The 22,294-nt window shown below is 36.5% G+C and overlaps 1 protein-coding gene and 1 non-coding gene across 2 annotated transcripts; one reads left to right on the top strand and one right to left on the bottom strand.

Annotated features, from left to right (window-relative positions):
- Positions 1-3,515: 3,515 nt before the first annotated feature.
- On the top strand, positions 3,516-21,888 carry LOC106072863 (uncharacterized). Its single transcript, XM_056035627.1, has 6 exons — positions 3,516-3,771; positions 4,547-4,764; positions 7,794-7,980; positions 13,635-13,747; positions 14,164-14,284; positions 19,041-21,888. Exons 2-6 carry the CDS (start codon positions 4,549-4,551, stop codon positions 19,127-19,129), a joined length of 726 nt encoding a protein of 241 aa, XP_055891602.1. The 5' UTR covers positions 3,516-3,771; positions 4,547-4,548; the 3' UTR covers positions 19,130-21,888.
- Trnap-agg (transfer RNA proline (anticodon AGG)) lies at positions 12,969-13,040 on the bottom strand. The gene has a single exon. It is a non-coding gene; the product is annotated as a tRNA-Pro (tRNA).
- Positions 21,889-22,294: the final 406 nt, after the last annotated feature.

The following is a 22,294-nucleotide window of genomic DNA, read 5'->3' as shown; positions in this document are numbered from 1 at the left end:
CCAATGGTTTTGATCGTCTGCGGTGTCGGCTGAGGATTTGGCGGGAAATATCGTAGGAATTTTTAGAGTGTGGCGTTGAAACAGGCGATGTTCGATGTCAAACACAGAAGATTACCTTTGCCCCTGTGTGTTTATTGAGATTCCCAACAACAGGGGCGTAGCTAGGAATTTTCCATCATTTGGGGGCCCGGAGGGCTTGACCTCTTTGGGGGCCCCTGCATTTTGCTTAATATTTAATTTTTAATGTAAAAAAAAATCCCTCCTTCCCCCACTCTAGCTACGCCACTGCCCAACACCCTATCGCTAGATACAAGCGAAAGTCGTCTTAGTTCAACTAGACACACACACACAAACATTTTCACCAACACACTCATGAACACGCTCAGATAAACATAGACACACACCCATAGGCACACATAGACACATATGTGGAGACATTTACAGATCGTAAAAGTCCGTGCACTTTCTGATCTTGTTGACTTTCTTAGCGCTACACACTTACACAATACATACACATATACAAACGTACACTTACACACTTACACAATACATGCACATATACATAGATACACTTACACACTTACACAAAACATACACATATACATAGATACACTTACACACTTACACAATACATACACATATTCAAACATACAATTACACACTTGAACCTAGCAAGCGCTTGTCATATTTTTGTTTCTCTACCAAAAAGTCTTACCCACCCCCGCCCAAGTCTAGATCTTTTTATGGTGGGTGTTGGTCACTGTCTCCAAGGTACTTTCCCCTTCCCTTGTTATAAGTTTCCCTGGTATCGTCTCGACACATTACGACTGTCAGGATAGTTCCAATACCTGTCAGTTCTTTACCTTTTCAAGGAGTCTCAACTTTCGAACATGTTTGACTACAATGATTGTAGTCTATAAAATTATCAAACTACCAAATTTAAAAATTATAAAAAAAAAAGAGCTTCTATTAGGCAAATAACCCCCCAGTTAATACCACAGCTCTCAATACTGTACGATTTATCTCCCTTTTCTATATAGTAGTCAAGTTCCCCTTTCAGACCTTGTGGTCGATAGGGCAGATGATTTAAAGCACAACTCTTTCTGTGGCCTACGGTTAACGGGGGTGTAATGTGGCCAGCATAACGACCAACTGCCTTTACTTTTCCTCAACTAATGTCAGGTACCCATTAGAGCTGGGTAGACTCAGAGGCGCCCGATGATACCGAAATTAAAAATCCCAGTCTTCACCGGGGTTCGAACCCCGGTTCCCGGTTTGGAAGCCAAGCGTTTTACCGCTCAGACACCACGACTCCCCTTTTCTATATAAACCAAATTAATTCCATAACCACTAATTAATTAACCAACAAGTTAATTTTTTTATTTATTTATGTGTTGTCTCTGACAATAAATACGTGTGCAAAGCCTCAGCTTGATTAGAGAATGGGTATGAGAGAAATAACGTGTACAAGATTTGTACCAGACAAGACAACAGAGTGAGGGTGATACAAGCTTTGTTATGATAAGTTTCATGAACGGCAACTCTCTTGTAAATCCCTCTCAGAACACCATCTCAAGTCAATAGACTAAGGGATTTTAAAAATTTTTTTTTTGCGATTAAACTATTTCACTGGATCATTTTGTTTTTGTCAGTTTTTAGTTCTTATCGAATGGCTGAGCGGTAATGCGCTTGGCTTCCGAACCGCGGGATCTCGGGTTCAAATGTCCGGGAAGACCGGGGGATTTTGAACTTCAGGAATTTAGGACGCCTCCACGTCCATTCAACTCAAATGACATTAGTTGATAAAAGTAAAGGCGGTTGGTCATTGTGATGGCCACGTGACACCCTTGGTAAACGCCGGACATAGAAAGAAGTTCCCTTTTTTTGTATATCGAAAGGTCTGAAAGAGGTACTTTACTTATTCTTTTTCATATAAGCTAAAATAGGTTTCCAAAATATGTTTGCACAAAATTAGTCATTATTAATGCAATAGTTTTAACTTCTTTAATATTATATTTTTTCTAATGCAAATTTATATTATAATTCCTAAAGAACAAATATCTTGTTACTCTTGTCTGTTTGGTACAAGTTTTGTACACGTAGTTTCTCCCACTCCCCATTCTCGGATCAAGTTCAAACTTGAAACAATTATTTATTGTACCTAACAAAACATGAATCAATTTTAAAAAATAACGATGGTAATTGATTAAAATGCTTTTATATCTACAAAGGGAAATAAATTCTATATTATTGAGACATATAATTGTAAATGCGGATTTATTCACCTTAGATAAGCTTTGTTATATTTTTTTTTAAAAGTATTTTTATATTTTGCTTGTGAAACGGGTAGGAAGAAAAATGTCATAGTTATCTATCGCTGAGTACTTTTAACAAAATACACTTATACAGTGTTGTGTTTATTCCTAGTCTGAGACCCGCTGCCAAAGTACGCCACCCCTATTTCTTAATGGATATACTGGATCGGACAAAAAAAATCAATACTGAATCTATTGACAGCAAGGCCCATAACTCAAGTTCGTCTGCTCCTTTAGTACGGTCTAGGTTTCAAGCCTAAACGTATCAAAAGCCTAACACTGGTTCGTATTTCTATAGAGCAACCTTTTCAGAAGGCGGGAAAGCGGAAAATTACGACTTCTTATCTCTACAGTACAATAAGATTCTACCTTCTTTCCCCCTCCCTTTTCATTGCCCTCCCCCCCCCCTCACACACACACACAAACATACACTCCATGCATATACAAATATAATGTGAGATCTTATTGTATCAAATAATAAAAGAGGCAGATATGGATATGGATACGTACGCTTTCTACACAAGTGGATCGTTGAGGGTTAAACTGTTGAGGGTTAAACTGTCGTCGTTTCAGCTCTATAACTGTCGTAATGTAAAGTTGTAAGCAGATTTATTAGTTTTCTCTTAAGTACTGTCTTCACAGGTGCTCAAAGTGGGGCCAGATCTTCACAAGTAACATGCATTCTGGGATAATAAGTAGACAATAAATATAAAGTCCATATCACACACATCTAGAAATGTGGGTGACATATTGCAGCCTCGCCAACTGTTTGACTCGATTCCTTTGTATTCAGATTTTTATATATTTACCAAGTTTTATGTTTTTAAAATGCTAGTTAATGAATTTTTGTTATGCCTAACTAATCATGAAAAAACATAAATAATTGTTTAAATATTAGATTTTTTTTTCAATACAGGAATGTATTCAACATATGTGAATAGAGTAAAGTGGTTACAAAATTAAACCAAGATTTACTTATTTTGTTAAAAAAAAAAAAAAGGGACATACAAAAGATAAATAGCATGCAAGGATGACCAGGAGGTCATGGGGTGTTGTGTCCTGAGATCTCTATCACCTGTACTTGCGTTTATGCTAGAACAACAGCACACAACACTCAGCGTTTCTAGGAGCAAGTTGAAATATAAACTGGAGATAAAAATACAGACTGGGGACAGTGTTATTGCGAGCCAAGAATACTGAAGGGGGGTGGGCAAGGTGTTTTAATTGATTTTTTTGTCCTTACAGCTATTGGAATCGAGAGTTAAGTCAATATGGTTTGATCTCTTCTCTACAGACCGGATCTATTTTTCTACCCAGCAAGTGTGTTGTGCTCTGAGGTGCCCGTGTGTGTGTGTGTAAAATATAATTAGAGTGGAATTTAGAAGTGAACACACTTTTTTTTTTCGATATAATAGAGTTGTAAATATTGCAAACTGATCATCGTCTTGTTTTAACGGTAGGTTAAAAAAAAAGTTTTTGTTGTTGTTTTTGTTGTTGTTGTTTTTTTCGTGCTTAAGATCACTCAATGTTGGTGTGTAATTCTTGAAGATTTGCGGTTAGGGTTAGGAATGGCTGTGATCCTTTATTGTCTATCTGAGACGTATTAAATGAAATAATAATGTCTACATTCTAAGAAAGAAACAAAAAAATTTGAAAGAGTAGTATCTATAGTTTTCAAAATGTGAGAGTGATTGTAAAAGGTGGACAATAGATGCCAAACCTAAATTCTCTTATGATAAATTTAGTTTAAGAATTTAGTTTAAGAATCACTTTACTTTTTAAATAAAAATTAAAACTTTACAAAAGTATACGTTTTTGTACATATTTTATTACAATAAGAATGAAAATATCTCTGCATGATTGAAACTTAGCAATGGTAGCTTTAAATCATTACAGCTGTACTGTTAGGGTCTTCATATACATTTTCTATAATTACTTTATAAATGAAACATATGTATTATTCCAATTATACACTATAATTATTTTTCTTTCCTTTCTCTCTCACTCTCTCAATCGTTTGTCTTTCCCTCTCTGCCTTTCTCTCCCTCACTATCACACTCTCCCTCCTCTCTCTCCCTTTCGCTCTCTTTTCCACCCCTCTCCTCCCCTCCCTTCCTCCATCTCTTTCCTCCCTAACTTCCCCCTCTCTTCTACAGAAACTAACATAACCTCCTGAGACTGTGTTATTGATTGTTCATTATATTTGTATACATCCCCCCCACCCCCCACAGTTATGGACCGCTACAAACCTAAATACATCCCAAGCTGGGAGCGGGACTACACCAGCAACAGATGGGCCGTCAGGCAGTGGAACCCACCACAAGGGTTCGGGGTCTATCTTTTCATCAAGTTCCCAGGCAGGGACGTCGAGTTCGCTGCCCAGACCGTGGTCCTTGGCAAGAGGGCAGTGACCACTGCCAGGGGAGAGTTTATAGGCATCGCTCGCAAGGTAACTGGAGACCGAACAATGTGGCAACGAAAATAGAACGTAAAATGTACAAAATAAATATATAAACCTCAATCATATCAAGTGACATGGAATCATGTGATCAATGTTTGAGTGACCATGGACATGCAATGCCATATAGGTTTGTTGTCCAAAATGGATAAATCGTTTGGTTTATCAGTTGACCTTTTTGAGTGTGATCCTATAGCACTATTATAATTTGTCTAGTCAGTGTAAGTATTGTGTCCTCTTATTGGTAATTTTGGTTTACCCAGGGCCGGTCCTACAGATTGCGGGGCCCTATGCGAAACGGATTATGCGGGGCCTATTCTGGGATGTGATGATAATTGAAAATTAAGATTTTGTATGAGAAAATAAAATAGTCTTGGCATTTTTTTCATAAAAAGTAAAGTAAAAAATCATAGCCAAATTAACTTTACGAGCCATCTACAATACATAATATTTTTTCAAAAAAAAAGCTGATAAACATTCATATCTGCCTTTAAGATTCACTATCGACTAGCAAAATATTTTTTTAAGAGGTAGTGATAGATTTAGATATATATGTGTATGCCAGTAATTATTAAAGTACATTAAAAGTCTGAACTTTTTTTTTAGTTGAAATTCGCATTCATTATTACATTTTTATTAAATAAAGCTGACAGTGCCGTTTTTCTTTTAATTGCTTGTAGGATTGGCGTTTTCCATATTGAATAAACCTTAAAAATGACAATTTTGTCTGTTTTCAAGGAGATTTCCATTAGTTTTCAGATTTTAATAATTTCAGGAGATTTTCATTTTTTGTATATTTTACAATTTCAATAGAATTCCAGAAACCCTTTAAGTTAAAAATGTTTTTTTTTTTAATAATTTACACCTAGAATTCGCGCGGGACCTATGAAAGTGCGGGGCCCACTGTGGCCGCATAGGTTGCAGTGGCCTAAGACCGGCCCTGGGTTTACCTTTATTTTGAATGGAACTTATTTAGCGCAACTTTCATGCTTAGAACTTGTACTCTATGGATCGTTTTTATTTGTTTTTTTTGTTTGTTTGTTTGTTTTTTGGAAAGGAAGGGGAGGGAAGGGGAGAGTTACTTGGAGAATGTTTTCGTGCTGCCTTTGTAAAAGCAAGTTTAAAAGAAATGTTCGAATTTGAGTTCAAGCCATCATGATGGGAGGGTCGACATATTTTGCCACTGAACTATTCAAGCACATTAGAAAATTAAAAGTTTTATAGTTATTATTATAGTTACTTTAACATTTTTTAACGAACAACCTAATTCTCGTCAATATTGTGATTATTGTCACTGGTTGCTAGCCGGTTCAGTACATTTCTGTATACAATAGAATCAATTATGACTAATGTATTAATTAATGGGTTACTTTATTTGATTGATTCACGTGTTGTCATCGACATTAAATAATTGTTCGAAGTTTCAGAGATTTTGAAGTGTGAGAAATAAAGTGTAAAATAGTTTTACCAGACAGACAGAAAAGTTGATATAAGCCTCGGTAAAATAACTTATTGGATTTATTGCAATGAAAAGGTAAAAAAAGGGTCAAAAAGTCAGATATCAAAATCTAGTCTCTGTGTATGTGTGTGTTTGTGTTATATCATGATTGTGAGAGTGTGACTACAGTAAATAATGTGATGCTATATAAAGAACTGGTCACTATATTTAACGCGAAGATCTTCATACCGAAGTGCTTGCCCCTGGTAACGTTTACGACAGAATGCACTAAACAGCAGGTGAAGACATTGTCTGCAAGTCTGAAGATTAAGGAGAAAAATCTTTTTTGAAATAAACAAACTTCGAATGACGTTGACTTACTTGACCTCTAAATAGCCCAAAGTGTCGCGCCAAAAGTTTTATTGCAAAAGTAAACAAGAAAAATAAATTAAAAAACAACAACTTTAAAACTGTTTTTCTCAAGCGTTTTCCTTTAAGGAACACTTGGCTCATTCTGAGTATTTAGTGGAACGCTTCGCTTATTTTTTTAGAGTGATTAATTCACGTGGTGGCCTTCTATTTAATTATGCCAGAAGTTCGAGGAACACTATGGCTCAAGCCTCCTCAAGCAAAAGCACTAACTACTGTGCCAGCGAAGTGCTTATGAAAATAGAAGTTATCATATCCATCTATTGTTAGTTTCAAACTTTTAACCGATGATCTAATTCTCTACACAAAGTATAAAGGGGACTAATTCAATTTATGCTTCCACATCTGTCAAGTACAATTTCTTTCCCGAGTTCGATACCTAGCAAAATAATTAATTACAAATAATTAACTAACTTATTAGTTCTATTTTTATTCTTCTTTTTTTGTCATGTACAAGAAATAATGGACCGCATTCACCAATCGTAAACAAACAATATTAAGCTACGTGATTCTCTATATCTTCTATACAAATTATGTAATCCATAAAGGATGTCACGTGATACTTATTTTTCATTGTTATATCAATATTATGACGTGGCTAGATGTGTTTATTTACGATTGGTGAATGAGGTCCATTGTGAAACATGTTAACAAAATGATATTAGTTGGGGAAGGTAAAGGCGGTTGGTCATTGTGCTGGCCACATGACACCCTCGTCAGCCGTCGACCATTGGAACAGATAACAATTACATCTTCTTTCCAATAGATCTGATAATGGTATTTTACATTAATCCCAACTCTCTTTCAGGACAGCATGGCTGAGAGCACCGGGAGGGGGGGGAATTGAATAGTTTAAATAAAAAACAATCATCGACAACGGAACAAACCGCAGGGTTTTCTTTATGATAGTTCCCAGAAACTTTAAAAAGTAAGACTTTGTTGGCTCTGTAATAAGTCGAAGTTTACAATGTAAGCTCTTACAGTGTGACATCCACGAAAGGCTATTTTTCTTTAAAAAAAAAATAGTATTCGCAATGAATTTCGAAAGAGAAAATAAATTCAGTTAATTTTATCTTTAACTCATTTATTTATGACAGTAAAATAAAAGTAGATAGTAACCCTAGCGATGAACTTTCACCTATGCACTCCTTAGGTTCACGACCTCAGTTCCGGCCCACGCCAGAGAGAGGCCCTAGTGGTTTATCTGTTCGAGTCCACAGAGGCGGCTACTAGATTCTTTGTTAGTGACAACAGGTTCAAGCAGCCAGACTTTCCGCCTCCATCTGGTGCTTGTGAAGCCTGGACAGTGGTCAAGTTCCTGGAGACCAGAAACGATGACCGTAAGTAAAGAGGATTACATTTACATCATGTAAATGAATGCAATAGATTGTGGTTTGTTTAACTCAACGAAATGTTAGATTACAGAACAAGTGCTCCTCTCTCTCTCTTTTTCTCTCTCTCTCTTTCTCTCTCTCCCTCTCTCTTCCGTCTCTACACCCAGTCTCTTTTTTCCCTTTTTTACTTTCTACTTTGCCTTTATTTTCTCTCTCCTCTACCCTCACTTTCTCTCTCCTCTACCCTCATTTTCTCTATCCTCTACCCTCTCTTTCTCTCTCTTCTGCGCTCACTTTCTCTCTACTTTACACCCACCTTCTCTCCCCTCTACCCTCACTTTCTCTCTCCTCTACCCTCACTTTCTCTCCTCTACCCTCACTTTCTCTCTCCTTTACCCTCACTTTCTTTCTCCTTTACCCTCACGTTCTCTCTCCTCTACCCTCACTTTCTCTCTCCTCTACCCTCTCTTTCTCTCCCCTCTCCCCTCACTTTCTCTCTCCTTTACCCTCACTTTGTCCTTTACCCTCACGTTCTCTCTCCTCTACCCTCACTTTCTCTCTCCTCTACCCTCTCTTTCTCTCTCCTCTACCCTCACTTTTTCTCTCCTCTAACCTCATTTTCTCTCTCCTCTACCCTCACTTTCTCTCTCCTCTACCCTCACTTTCTCTCTCCTTTACCCTCACTTTATCTCGCCCTACCCTCTCTTTATTTCGTCTCTACCCTCACTTTCTCTCTCCTCTACCCTCACTTTGTAGATTCCCTTTTTAATAGCGAAAGAACGCGTTTAAAAATTAATATCAATACTAATGTCATTTACATGGTGCCGTCAACAACCGCAGTGTAGGCTGCAAGTGCATTGAGATCTCATTGAGATCTTAGCAGGCATTAAACAAACTTTACAGTATTCTAAACAGGTTTTAACATCGTTCTTGAACGCAATGCGCTATGTTGTCTAAGCTCATGGTGAGCTAGTTCCAAACCTTTGGTCTATGTACTGAGCAGGTCGTCAGGCCCATACGTTTAGAAAGAAACTAAAAGAGGCGATTCAATGAAGTAGGCCTACTGGGATTTCTGAGGAACATTTGAAAAGAGCAGTTCACTAGGGTACGACTGGGGGGCATTTCATTATTATAGATGCATTGATGACAAAGTGTAGAGTGTGAAAAAAATGCTTAATGAGTTTAACCCTTTCCAAACTAACAGCTTAAATACTAGTTTAACTCTCTACTAGTGCTCACAACGAGATCAGTGACAATGGAAGAAGAGCTACACTAGAACGTGATACCAGTTGGTAAGGCAAGGAACAGGCCGAAGGGAATCTTTAAGTATTCAAGCTCAATGACCATGTCCAGGTGTCCAGTGAGATATGAGGAGACTTTATCTACTGAACTCTACGTCCACTTTTTACAAAGCTTATATCAACTCAGTCTGACCGTCTGTCTGTTTGTCTGTCTGGTACAGATTTCCATTCTCGGATCAAGTTGAAAGCTAACAGAACATGAATGAATTTTTAAAAAAGCAATTAATTAACTAATAGTTGTAATTAGTTAATTTTGTTTGATGTAGAAAAAGAAAATAAATCTTACAGTATTAAGCGATATGGATGTAAATTTAGATTTCATTCTTTCTACGCCTTTTAAAAAGTATTTCTTTTGCATTTCGCTTGTTCAACTTTGCCCTGAGCCAGTAAGATCGCGGTCAGTTTAATATGTCACAGTTCACACGGAGTATTCAGTTATATTCTTTTTTTGTCATTATAATTTTATTACTACTCACTAATTAACTCGTTAACAACTGCCAAGCAAAAGTGTGTTTATCCTATACACACAAATAACATTAAATACAAGCTCAGATATATTGACCTGGCTTTCGGTCAGTCCCCAATCATATTGATCACATACGAAAGTCAATCATTCTCTGTTTCTTCCTAAGCTTGTATACGTTTGTCAGTATTTAAGGCAATGTCTTCGATTCCGAAGATTAAGGCTGAGTGCAGTGTTTCGGCTGATTACTCAAGGCCTACTTCTGACCTGTACATTGAGCCACATCTAATGCCGTTGTTCGCTTGGGTCTTGTTGCATTTTCTTTTTCGACTCTGCACCTGTCTTTGGCCAGAGTTTTACTTTAGGTTTTAAAGGTGTGTCCAGAGAAACTGATGTGAGCTCTTCAGCTGTCTATTTCATAAGTCTTCTGCTGCCTGCTGCTTTACTCGCTGCCAGGAAGGACGAAAAGGCGCCTGAATTGATCTTTATAGTTTGTCAATATACTAACGCATTAAATAACTACAAAGAACAATTGTCTTATATATACACACACGTTAGCGACGTGTTACCGTCTCGGCACGCGACATACAACTTAAGAGAAATACACCTTTAGAGTCCGTCTTTTCTTTTTGCCTCCGTTCTCTCTCTCTCTTTGTCTCTCTCTCTCACTCTATCTCTCTTTCTCTTGCCTTTTTATGTTTTTGTTGATCTCTACGTCTTTCTTTGTTTCTGTTCAACTCCTTGGTGTGTCTTATCGACTTTGATCAGCTCGTTTGATATATCGATGTATCGATCTAATGCGATCATGATACACACACAAACATTTCTTAGTTCAAAATGTATTAGAACAGAATTGTCTTGTCCTACATGGTCTTGTCCTACATTGTCTTGTCCTACATGGTCTTGTCCTACATGGTCTTGTCCTACATTGACTTGTCATACATTGTCTTGTCCTATATTGTCTTGTCCTACATTGACTTGTCCTACATTGTCTTGTCCTACATTGTCTTGTCCTACATTGACTTGTCATACATTGTCTTGTCCTACATTGTCTTGTCCTACATTGTCTTGTCGTACATTGTCTTGTCCTACATTGTCTTGTCCTACATTGTCTTGTCCTACATTGACTTGTCCTACATTGTCTTGTCCTACATTGACTTGTCCTACATTGTCTTGTCCTACATTGTCTTGTCCTACATTGTCTTGTCCTACACTGACTTGTCCTACATTGTCTTGTCCTACATTGACTTGTCCTACATTGTCTTGTCCTACATTGACTTGTCCTACATTGTCTTGTCCTACATTGTCTTGGCCTACATTGTCTTGTCCTACATTGTCTTGTCCTACATTGTCTTGTCCTATTCTTACGTTGACATATCTCTTTGCCGCCTTAAAGCTTCCTGCAATCTGTTTTTGTATGTGTGTACATAGAAATGTGAATTAGGGTTTGGTTGTCTGATACATTGTTATAGACGTAATCATACTTTCAACTTTCAGTATAAAGGCAGGTTTGTGTTGTTTTTAAAATAAACTTCTCTTTTAAATGACTTCTCTTTTAATTGACTTCTGTTTTAATGAACTTCTATTTTAATTAACTTCTCTTTTAATTGACATCCTTTTAAAGTGACTTCTCTTTAAATGACTTGTTGATTTCTCAAGGTCTCTCACCCTTAGTTGTTCTCTCTTTTATTTTCTTATTACAAAGCTTATATGAACTCAGTCCGTCTGTCTGCCTGGTACAAAGTTTGTACACGTTAAGTCTCTCGCATCCCATTCTCTGGTCAAATTGAAACTTTGCACGATTATTTATTGTCCCTAACAAAACAGGAATCATAAAAAAAGAAAAAAATATTAATGAATTAATTATGTGGTTATTCGGTCTCATCAAGTTTGCTTGGTAAATACATACCGCTGATATTAAAGGGAAACTCCGATGGTTTTTCAAATTTGAGTTATTGACATATTTAAATTCTGCGTAAAAAGTTGTAATAGTAAACATTTTACCATTTTTTATTTAAATGCTTAGAAACATTTATATTTAATAAATTAGTCAGTAAATTCTTGACATCTAAAAAAAAACCAGAGTTCTATGACATTTTGTTTTAAGCTAGTTCATCCGTCACTTCCCTCAACAATACTGAAAGAGAAACTAGATTTGACCAATCGTATCGCTTCATTCTTACAGTAGCTGTTAGGCTTAGTGACGGCCTAGCCCAGAGCTATGATACAGTTATATACATGTATAGATAGATCTAAAAGCATTAGGGTAATCAACTCGAGAAAAAGAGTAACATTTTCATCTAAGCCTCTCTCTGTCCCAAGAAGTAAATAGATCGTGTGTCTGTCTGATTCGAACAAACTGTTTAGGATGCGCAGGAAAATCACGTCGGAAAAACATCAAATACTAAGTTATTATTGCAAAGAAAAAAAAAAGGATCATATATTTATTATCTGTAAATCAAAACACATATTATATCAAAAATTGTCAAAACCATCGGAGTTTCCCTTTAATTGTATAAGTCACACTATCGTCATGTTCAAATAAATAGACATCTATATGAATATATCTAACTATGTACCCTAGCAACCTTTCATGATCCTATCGAGCTACAAGTTCTCTCATGTCAACATTGTTAACATGGCCTAGATCCATAAATACTATAGCTTTAAGAAAGTCGGACAACTTTATTTTTTTTGAGGGTCTTAAGTTTGTTTTAGAGCTACAATACATACACTACGGTCTAAGTTAGTACCAAAGGAACATTTCTGCCACGTTTTATCAAGATCGGTGAAAAGGTTTTGATTTCTACACGTGACATTCGTACATACAAACGCCTCACATTCTACTTTATATATTAGATATATTTATGTAGTTATGTATACTTATAGATACATATGCAGATATGTATTTTATATATATATATAGATGGTGTAGAATATTTACAGAAGTATATATATGTACACATATATGTATAAGTATAATTATATAGGTATGTATAGGTATAGATATATGCATATATATATGTGTGTGTGTGGATATACATTACGTATATATATGTATATTACATATAGGCATATATATAGATGTAATTAAATTATTATTTTTACATTTTATATTACTTTTTTTTTCCTGACTACTAGATCTCTAGTATGCAAGCATTTTGTTGCTTTAAAAAATATTTATATTGCATCATTGCATAGAAGGAAATTAAGAAAACAAAAAAAAATTCGGGCCCGTCCGGGATTTGAACCCGGGACCTCTCGCACCCTAAGCGAAAATCATACCCCTAGACCAACGGGCCGATATCTTTAAAGCTTTCAAATCATTTATTCACCGGAAGAAAATTAAACACTCAATAAATATTGTTTTTATATTTACTGAATTAATATTTCTTTTTTCTATGAAAAATAATGATGATTTACATTCCTGTAACAATTGTGTGGTGTTCGCTCGACACTTAATGAAACATGACATACAAACACACTGTGTCTTATGTAGTAGCTGGCAGAGAGATCTAGATTAGATGAGATGATCGAAACCTTTTCTAGAAAGCGACCAACATCTAATCAGTTTTAACCATCGAAAAGTAAAACTACCAAAATACTCGGGAAAGACACAAAGTCACATTTCTTATTCTATATGCTAGGACAAATTCCAACTAATGCTTCTTCTTCGCGAATGCAATCAGAGCATTGAACGAATTGCCTGAATCAGCCATGAAAACCAATGATTTAGCATAGAATTCTCTAACACGCACGACTAGTAGGCCTATAACATGTGGCGAGCGAAGAACGAAATTATTTCTGTTGTGAAAGAACGTCTGCTATTTATAAGATAAGATAATAAAACCATTTTTTTAAAATAAGCTTTCTTTTTACCCTTATTATGTTTTCAGTGTTTAAGACCTACATGCTATGTGATAACACTCTCAGGGGCGGCACCTATTCAGAATACAAAGAACACTTTGCCAACCCATTTGCTCAGCTGATACTGGACTATGGAGGGCAGGTAGGTCATCGAGCTTGATATGGTCCATAGGCGGCACTGTTATATATCTACATATAAATAAAGGAGATTATGCTCCAATGTCCTCAATTCTACCATAATGATGAATTTAGAAAGATGACAAGAGAACGGGTGACCGATCCCTTTAATTAGGTCACTTTTTGTACAACTGATTTTATGTTGACTCCGTTGCTTTTGTAGCCTTCCTTAAAGTCTCGAAACCGGAGAGTGCTGTTCTCCCTTAAGTGGCACTCATTAAAAGTTTCCAAAACCTTAATCCGGTTAACCCAAGACCCGAGTGTATCTAATTGACTATACTCTATAGAACTGTGACAGCCAATAGCGAGTAGTGTCCCAAAGTGTTACAGGTTTTGATATTGGTATATGGTATACCTATAACTTTATTTTCTCTGTTTCAGCCTTTTGTTGTCCAGTCTATAGGAGTGGACTCCCTAAGACGTCATCACGTTGACCAGAACACAATGGTCACTTTACATCTCTTCAAAAATGAAGACGACATCAAGAGAATGATGATGGACCGTAAGTGGACAGTGGGCAGTAGATAGTGATACCTTATGTATGAGTAGAGAGATCAGTGTATGTTTCTTCCTCCCTCCCCACTTATTTCTCCTATCAGCGTGTTTCAGCACATAGACATGGTGGGGGGGGGGGCAAATCTTCCTCCTGAATGAATACAATCTACCATCCCTTCTTTCCTTGAACACCTTTGATCACTTGACCAATGATTCTTAGTTGGTCATCTTTTTTTTTCTACAGCTTTTTCTTTGCCCAATGATTTAGCATTTTTCTCTCAACGTGACAAATTCTTCTTACATTTATGGCATTTATTATCTTGCATACATCTTTCGCTAATTACTCCCCCTGTTTATTATGTTACCGATTATGAGATGAATGCGTGTTAATATTTATACTTGTATATTATACAATACCGTAGGTGGAGCGTAGCAATGAAACATGTTCAGTTAATGTTGAAAGAAATGATAATTAATACTAGGCAATGAAAAGAGGCCCAAAGCCCAAGGATTCATATGATGATAAAGCTAAAATTGAATAGCGCAAACTCTGAGGTTTCCTTATCAAAAAATAAGGAAAAAGAAAAAACCACACATAAACAGAAGTATAATACATATCAATTGTTCACTAAATCAGTGGTCGCAAACTGCGGCTTTTACAAAATAAAGTTTAGTGCATTTCCAGAATATTATTGACTATTTTGTTTTGAAAGAGTAAACTTATTTAAAACACAAACCTACAGACAAGTAAGACAACAGCTCGCAAACATAGTCCCAGACATCTCCGTTGCACAGCTGCTTGCAAACATAGTCCCAGACATCTCCGTTGCACAGCTGCTTGCAAACATAGTCCCAGACATCTCCGTTGCACAGCTGCTTGCAAACATAGTCCCAGACATCTCCGTTGCACAGCTGCTTGCAAACATAGTCCCAGACATCTCCGTTGCACAGCTGCTCGCAAACATAGTCCCAGACATCTCCATTGCACAGCTGCTCGCAAACATAGTCCCAGACATCTCCATTGCACAGCTGCTCGCAAACATAGTCCCAGACATCTCCATTGCACAGCTGCGAGCCGAAATACTTTTCAATCCATTCGACAAAATAGCATAGGTACATAGGCAGACATTTTGCTTTTCAATTATTGTTTTACCATTGGAGAGGACGGTGCTAAGGAGGTGCATGCAGTGAGTTATTATCTCCACTAACTAATGAGGAACCCTTATTGCCTTATTGTTGTAACTGAAAACTTATTTTTTAAAAAACTAGTACATCAGATTGTATCAGAAAAATAGTGCCGCGAATTCAACAGTTCATCAGATAACGCGAAAAGTCAGAAAAAAAAAATAGGTCTGAAGCTAGTTTGAAAGAAATATTGATCCCCAATTGTAGTGCTCATAAGGAAGAACAACTTGGAGAGACGTTTCCGGAAGAACTTTTACAAAGTCATGCGATCGGTGACTGAAATGATTAACTCCATCGGAGCTAAAGCTCTTTGCCTTCACCAATGCAAAGAATCTCTAAATGAGCTAGAGAGTGAGTATGCAGATATTCTGATGCATTTGAAGGTTCGTTAGTAAGAGGATGAAGTATGAAGTGTTAACGAACGATCTATGGATCGACAACATTGTATCTCATGTTGGCATTTCATTCCCAAGTAAAACAGCTTTAGTGTGAGGTACAAGAGAAAAGGAAACATTTTTTATTTCAATATTTGAAGTTATTTCATTCAAAACAAATTATCGATTTTTAACGAACATTGAAAAACGAAACTAATTCTCTTTTCTACAAAACTGTCACATTTGAAGAAAGCTTTCCTCAACAGGTTTAAATATTTAAGAAGCCAAAAAGTTTTTTGTTAAAAGCAAAATATAAAAAATCATTAAAAAAAAAAACAAAAAAAACAAAGCTTATCTAAAGGGAAAGAACTCCTTCCTTAAAATTATATCAATGTACAAGCTATTTCCCTTATCCGACATCAAACAAAATAATTAATTACCAATAATTAATTGACTAGTTGAGTATTTTTGTTTATTGATTATATTTTGTTAGGTACAATAAATAATTGTTTAAAGTATCAACTTGATCGAGAATTCGTAAGGGAGAAATAGCCTTAACAATCATTTAAGGGGGCTAAACCCAACAAATTTAGCCATACCTGTGAATACTGACGTATTAGTTTCCCTTCTTGTTATTAAACAGAATAATTTAATTACCAGTAATTAATTGTTTAAATGATTACTTTTTTTGTACATTGATTCATGTCTTGTCTATGTCAATGAATAATTATGCGAAGTTTCAACTTGATTCCAAAATGGGTGTGGGAGAAATTACTTATATACACTTTTCACCAGACAGACAGACAGATAAATAGACAGACATACACACTGAAAAAAAAGAGTAAGTTAATATAAGCTTTGTCAAAAAAAAAGAATTGTAGAGTTCAAATTTGAAGACTCTATGTGCCGATTTAGAGCTATTGGAGAAAAATTAAAATTAAGTCTACAACACAATTAGTCTGAAAGACCTGAAGAGGGAAGACATTTTTACTTTTTACACCTGGAATAGTATTCCATGACTCGTATGATCACCTGGAATAGTATTCCATGACTCGTATGATCACCTGGAATAGTATTCCAGACTCGTATGATCACCTGGAATAGTATTCCAGACTCGTATGATCACCTGAATTAGTATTCCATGACTCGTATGATCACCTGGAATAGTATTCCATGACTCGTATGATCACCTGGAATAGTATTCCAGACTCGTATGATCACCTGGAATAGTATTCCTGACTCGTATGATCACCTGGAATAGTATTCCAGACTCGTATGATCACCTGGAATAGTATTCCAGACTCGTATGATCACCTGAAATAGTATTCCATGACTCGTATGATCACCTGAAATAGTATTCCATGACTCGTATGATCACCTGGAATAGTATTCCAGACTCGTATGATCACCTGGAATAGTATTCCATGACTCGTATGATCACCTGGAATAGTATTCCAGACTCGTATGATCACCTGAAATAGTATTCCAGACTCGTATGATCACCTGGAATAGTATTCCAGACCCGTATGATCACCTGGAATAGTATTCCAGACTCGTATGATCACCTGGAATAGTATTCCATGACTCGTATGATCACCTGGAATAGTATTCCAGACTCGTATGATCACCTGAAATAGTATTCCATGACTCGTATGATCACCTGGAATAGTATTCCATGACTCGTATGATCACCTGGAATAGTATTCCATGACTCGTATGATCACCTGGAATAGTATTCCAGACTCGTATGATCACCTGAAATAGTATTCCAGACTCGTATGATCACCTGGAATAGTATTCCAGACTCGTATGATCACCTGGAATAGTATTCCAGACTCGTATGATCACCTGGAATAGTATTCCAGACTCGTATGATCACCTGGAATAGTATTCCATGACTCGTATGATCACCTGGAATAGTATTCCATGACTCGTATAATCACCTGGAATAGTATTCCAGACTCGTATGATCACCTGAAATAGTATTCCATGACTCGTATGATCACCTGGAATAGTATTCCATGACTCGTATGATCACCTGGAATAGTATTCCAGACTCGTATGATCACCTGAAATAGTATTCCATGACTCGTATGATCACCTGGAATAGTATTCCATGACTCGTATGATCACCTGGAATAGTATTCCAGACTCGTATGATCACCTGAAATAGTATTCCAGACTCGTATGATCACCTGAAATAGTATTCCATGACTCGTATGATCACCTGGAATAGTATTCCATGACTCGTATGATCACCTGGAATAGTATTCCAGACTCGTATGATCACCTGAAATAGTATTCCATGACTCGTATGATCACCTGGAATAGTATTCCATGACTCGTATGATCACCTGGAATAGTATTCCAGACTCGTATGATCACCTGAAATAGTATTCCAGACTCGTATGATCACCTGGAATAGTATTCCAGACTAGTATGATCACCTGGAATAGTATTCCATGACTCGTATGATCACCTGGAATAGTATTCCATGACTCGTATGATCACCTGGAATAGTATTCCAGACTCGTATGATCACCTGAAATAGTATTCCATGACTCGTATGATCACCTGGAATAGTATTCCATGACTCGTATGATCACCTGGAATAGTATTCCAGACTCGTATGATCACCTGAAATAGTATTCCAGACTCGTATGATCACCTGGAATAGTATTCCAGACTCGTATGATCACCTGGAATAGTATTCCAGACTCGTATGATCACCTGAAATAGTATTCCAGACTCGTATGATCACCTGGAATAGTATTCCAGACTCGTATGATCACCTGGAATAGTATTCCATGACTCGTATGATCACCTGGAATAGTATTCCATGACTCGTATGATCACCTGGAATAGTATTCCAGACTCGTATGATCATCTGAAAAAAAAACCTGTAATTATATGTTCTTTCCTTAACATGTTCTACTTATGTATGCGAACAATATGAAGAGAATATTTAGACATCGGCCAAAAGAAGAGTCATTGAAATCGTTTTTTAAATTAAGAACAAAATAATAAGTCTTACAAATGTTGGTCAGCTGAATAAAAGAGCAATGTCTGTTTTTTTTTTTAAATTATGATTGTTGTTAGAATATCAGATTAAATTGACTCAGTAAATCTATATTGAAACAAATTCTCCTTAAAAACAACAACAGACAACGAAGAGACTCAATCTTTTTATGTTTCTATTCACAGCTCGCTACGAAGACTTAAAGCGGCGTCAGATCTCCATGGCAACAGACTTTACCTCAGTGTTTACGATTGACCCACAAGCCTGTCCGTAGTTACCAAACGCACACACACACTAAGACTTTTGGTGACATATTCACTTTTATATAAATATTTATGAAAGAAGTTTTTCGTGTCACGTGACATGTCTTGTCACACATTTACGCTTGATCTACTCGTTCATGTTGATACCCAAAAACAAAACAAAATATCTTACCAACAAAAAACACCAATATTAATTTAAACAAAAAAGGATATTGTATATTTAGCAGACATAACACAAAAGTTTCATTAATGTACATTGTTCTCAACAAAACGGTTTTCACTAAAATGCCGTTTTTTTTTCTTAATACAACATTTTGTTTTACTTTCCAATCTGTGATATAATTGTATTCTTGTAGACTGTGATACTACATACATCATGTCATGTTACGTTCATATTTCATTACGTGTACAATCCTATTATGTCTTCTTTGTTTGTTGTACTATTTTATTTGTATTGGCAACCAAGTCAATGCTCTCCTCGCACTCTACTTCTAGACGTCTGTTTGTTTATACACTTTCAGACAATGATGTCTTGGTTCTATAGTGTTATAGCCTTCCAGTAATTGATGTTTCCTGATCCAATCACTCTGTGGTGTCATAAGTCGATAAAGGTTTTTGAAATGAATAAAATCGTTGTTAAATTTGTTGAACTTTTTAATCAGATTTACTATGATAACAAGCGTTGCATAGATGGGTCTGCAACAATCTCTCTCTCTTGTTTTATCAGGGGAGGGTGAAAAGGAATACATAGACACTCTTATTTAACTTTCTTTTAGGAATGGAATAGAAGTATTGTAAAGAGATACATAACTTTGTGGAAACTTCAGAAACCTAGAAACGTAGATGCATGGACGCGATTCTCAGAAACGGCTCTTACGATTTTCCTAGAAATTTGACAGTTGCTTTGTATTGTTTGGAATGTAATTACTAACTTGTGGGCCACACTCTGGGAAAACTTTAGTTTGACGATTATAATTTTCAAGTTAAAAAAAAAGTACGAGAAACGTATCTTGAACGAACTCAACGTCCTCTGGTATGAACGGACTCTACGTCCTCTGGTCGTACCACATTCATTCAAGATGTATGTTCAGGAACATTTTGCGCATCGTCTTCTAAGTCTAGATCTAAAGGGCTGTCATTGGAATAGTATAGTCTAGTAGATATATACATTCGCTTAACCAGGGTTCATTTGGGCGGGGATGGGTGGGAATAGGGAAGAATTTAAATGATCCTTTTTTTTAAATCTTTCTTCCATTAGTTATTAGGGAAAAATAATCGCTCAATAAGTTGTAGAAAGGAAGTTTATTGTCTTTGAAGGGAATATTTCTATGTTTTTGTTTGTTTTCATTTGTGTTTATTTTTCTCAAACGAAATCGTGGAGCTGTTGAACAGTTATTTGTCTGACGTCTGAGTATTGTTTATGTCTTAGTTTGACGTTCACTTATCTCTGGATCAATACATGTATTTGAGCTTCTGCCTTCACTTTGCACAACAGTAGGACGCACTGTCCACGTGCAACAAAAAGATAATTATGTTTTCAGATTGGTTCCATCAATTCTCTACCTATTCATGTACAGACACTTTAACCCTTGAACTACTGAAGACAAATATTTTAAACACTATCTTCTTAAAACTTTTAAAAAAAATTAGTTAATGCCATATAAGTCATGTGAGGTAATGCAGCGTTTCTCACACTGAGAAGGAGGACGCAAAGCCGTGTACTCTATTTCTCAAGAGACTTAACAATATTATAGAAAATTACTTTTAAAAAATACAACAAAGCTTATATCGACACATTGTTGTATCAATTAGGTTGAATCAGTCATGTAATTAACTTTGTAATAGATTTAGACCAGCGGCGGCCTTAGTAGTGCGCGGGGCCCTGGGCGAATGTCAAGGGCCCTTTTTTTGTTACAAAACATACTACCTTACATAAGTACTGTACTATTGGCCTTTTAACTGCATAAACTCAAAGTGTTCTCCACTTGAACTCTTAGACCTGATACATCCACAAAACGCATAAAAGACATTTGCCCTTAGTGACTTACATGAAACGTGCAGTGAAGGGTGACGGGAAAAGATGCCATCAGGTCCATAACCTCGTTTTAAATCTCATATCCGAGGTACCGGTACTGGTCGTGAGCCTTGGCGTTCTTAATTCGTCGAAGATGTTCTATTAAGGTCGACATTTCAATCATCTCAACCAAGCCTAAAAGCAGACCGTTGTTCGGTGTATAAAGTTTCTCCGCTATCCCACGAAATGCGCTGTTTTTTTTTACCAACGTAGTTTTTCATTTCTAATTTCTTCTAGCATCAAGTCATCCATTGCACTACCATTGGACATTTTAAGACCTTCATTCAACCACGCTGACACATGCTTAGAATTATGGATGACTGCCTGGCCGTGCGGTATGCGCGCTGGACTGTTGTTAGGTCGTCTCGATGGTTGGGGGTTCAAACCCTGCTCGTACTACGGGAGATTTGAACCAGGATATAGATTATTTTCACTCTGAAGGAACATCCGAAACATTTAATATTTTACAAACATTTTAACGTGATTTACAGAAACCTCGTACTGCTGAATTTTGCCAAAATGTTTCCAGTCGAAGCAGCTTTCGTTTGCCAATTGTCCTCCAGTGGCTATCGTGTCAAACAAACAAGAAAATAGAGTCTTTAGTCTTTGGTACAAGAACAAAGATTACGATAGAAACTATAGTGGTCTATTGACTTTTTCAGATCTGACTATCTAATAAAAAAATTATCTGCGGTTTTTTATTTGTTTGTTGTTTTTTTTTAGTACACTGAAACACGGGTCTTCACACGGTCACTCGATGGATATGCACAGTAGCCTATTATGGACAAAAGGAATACGTCATAGTCAAACTTTCTGGATGCTGATTGGCCGAAATAACTCTACGAGCTAGGCCACAGTACAAAACGAGGAATTCTTTTCACACACCCTCGTCCCTTTTTCTCAATGGCAGACTAAAGTAACAGTCTAATTACTGTATACGTACCAATTCCTTTTATACTATAATGCGACATAACAGTATTGTATGACTCTTTATTTACAAAATAAACGCTTTTATTTGGTTGCTTCCGGCTACTTTTTTTTCTTTTATGCCTGGTTTCCAATACTGAAGGTGACAAGGGAATCTCTTACCGCGGGACCCCCC

Source organism: Biomphalaria glabrata, chromosome 7 (assembly GCF_947242115.1).
Source record: "Biomphalaria glabrata chromosome 7, xgBioGlab47.1, whole genome shotgun sequence".
Classification (NCBI taxonomy): Eukaryota; Metazoa; Mollusca; class Gastropoda; family Planorbidae; genus Biomphalaria; species Biomphalaria glabrata.
Note: the sequence above shows the minus strand (reverse complement) of the source record. Positions and strands in the feature narration are given on the sequence as shown.

Excerpts from the sequence above, each read along its gene's own strand:
- LOC106072863 (XM_056035627.1), top strand. The coding sequence starts at position 4,549 with ATGGACCGCTACAAACCTAAATACATCCCAAGCTGGGAGCGGGACTAC. Across the intron at positions 4,765-7,793 it reads TTATAGGCATCGCTCGCAAG|GTTCACGACCTCAGTTCCGG; the intron begins GTAACTGGAGAC and ends TGCACTCCTTAG. Across the intron at positions 7,981-13,634 it reads GGAGACCAGAAACGATGACC|TGTTTAAGACCTACATGCTA; the intron begins GTAAGTAAAGAG and ends TTATGTTTTCAG.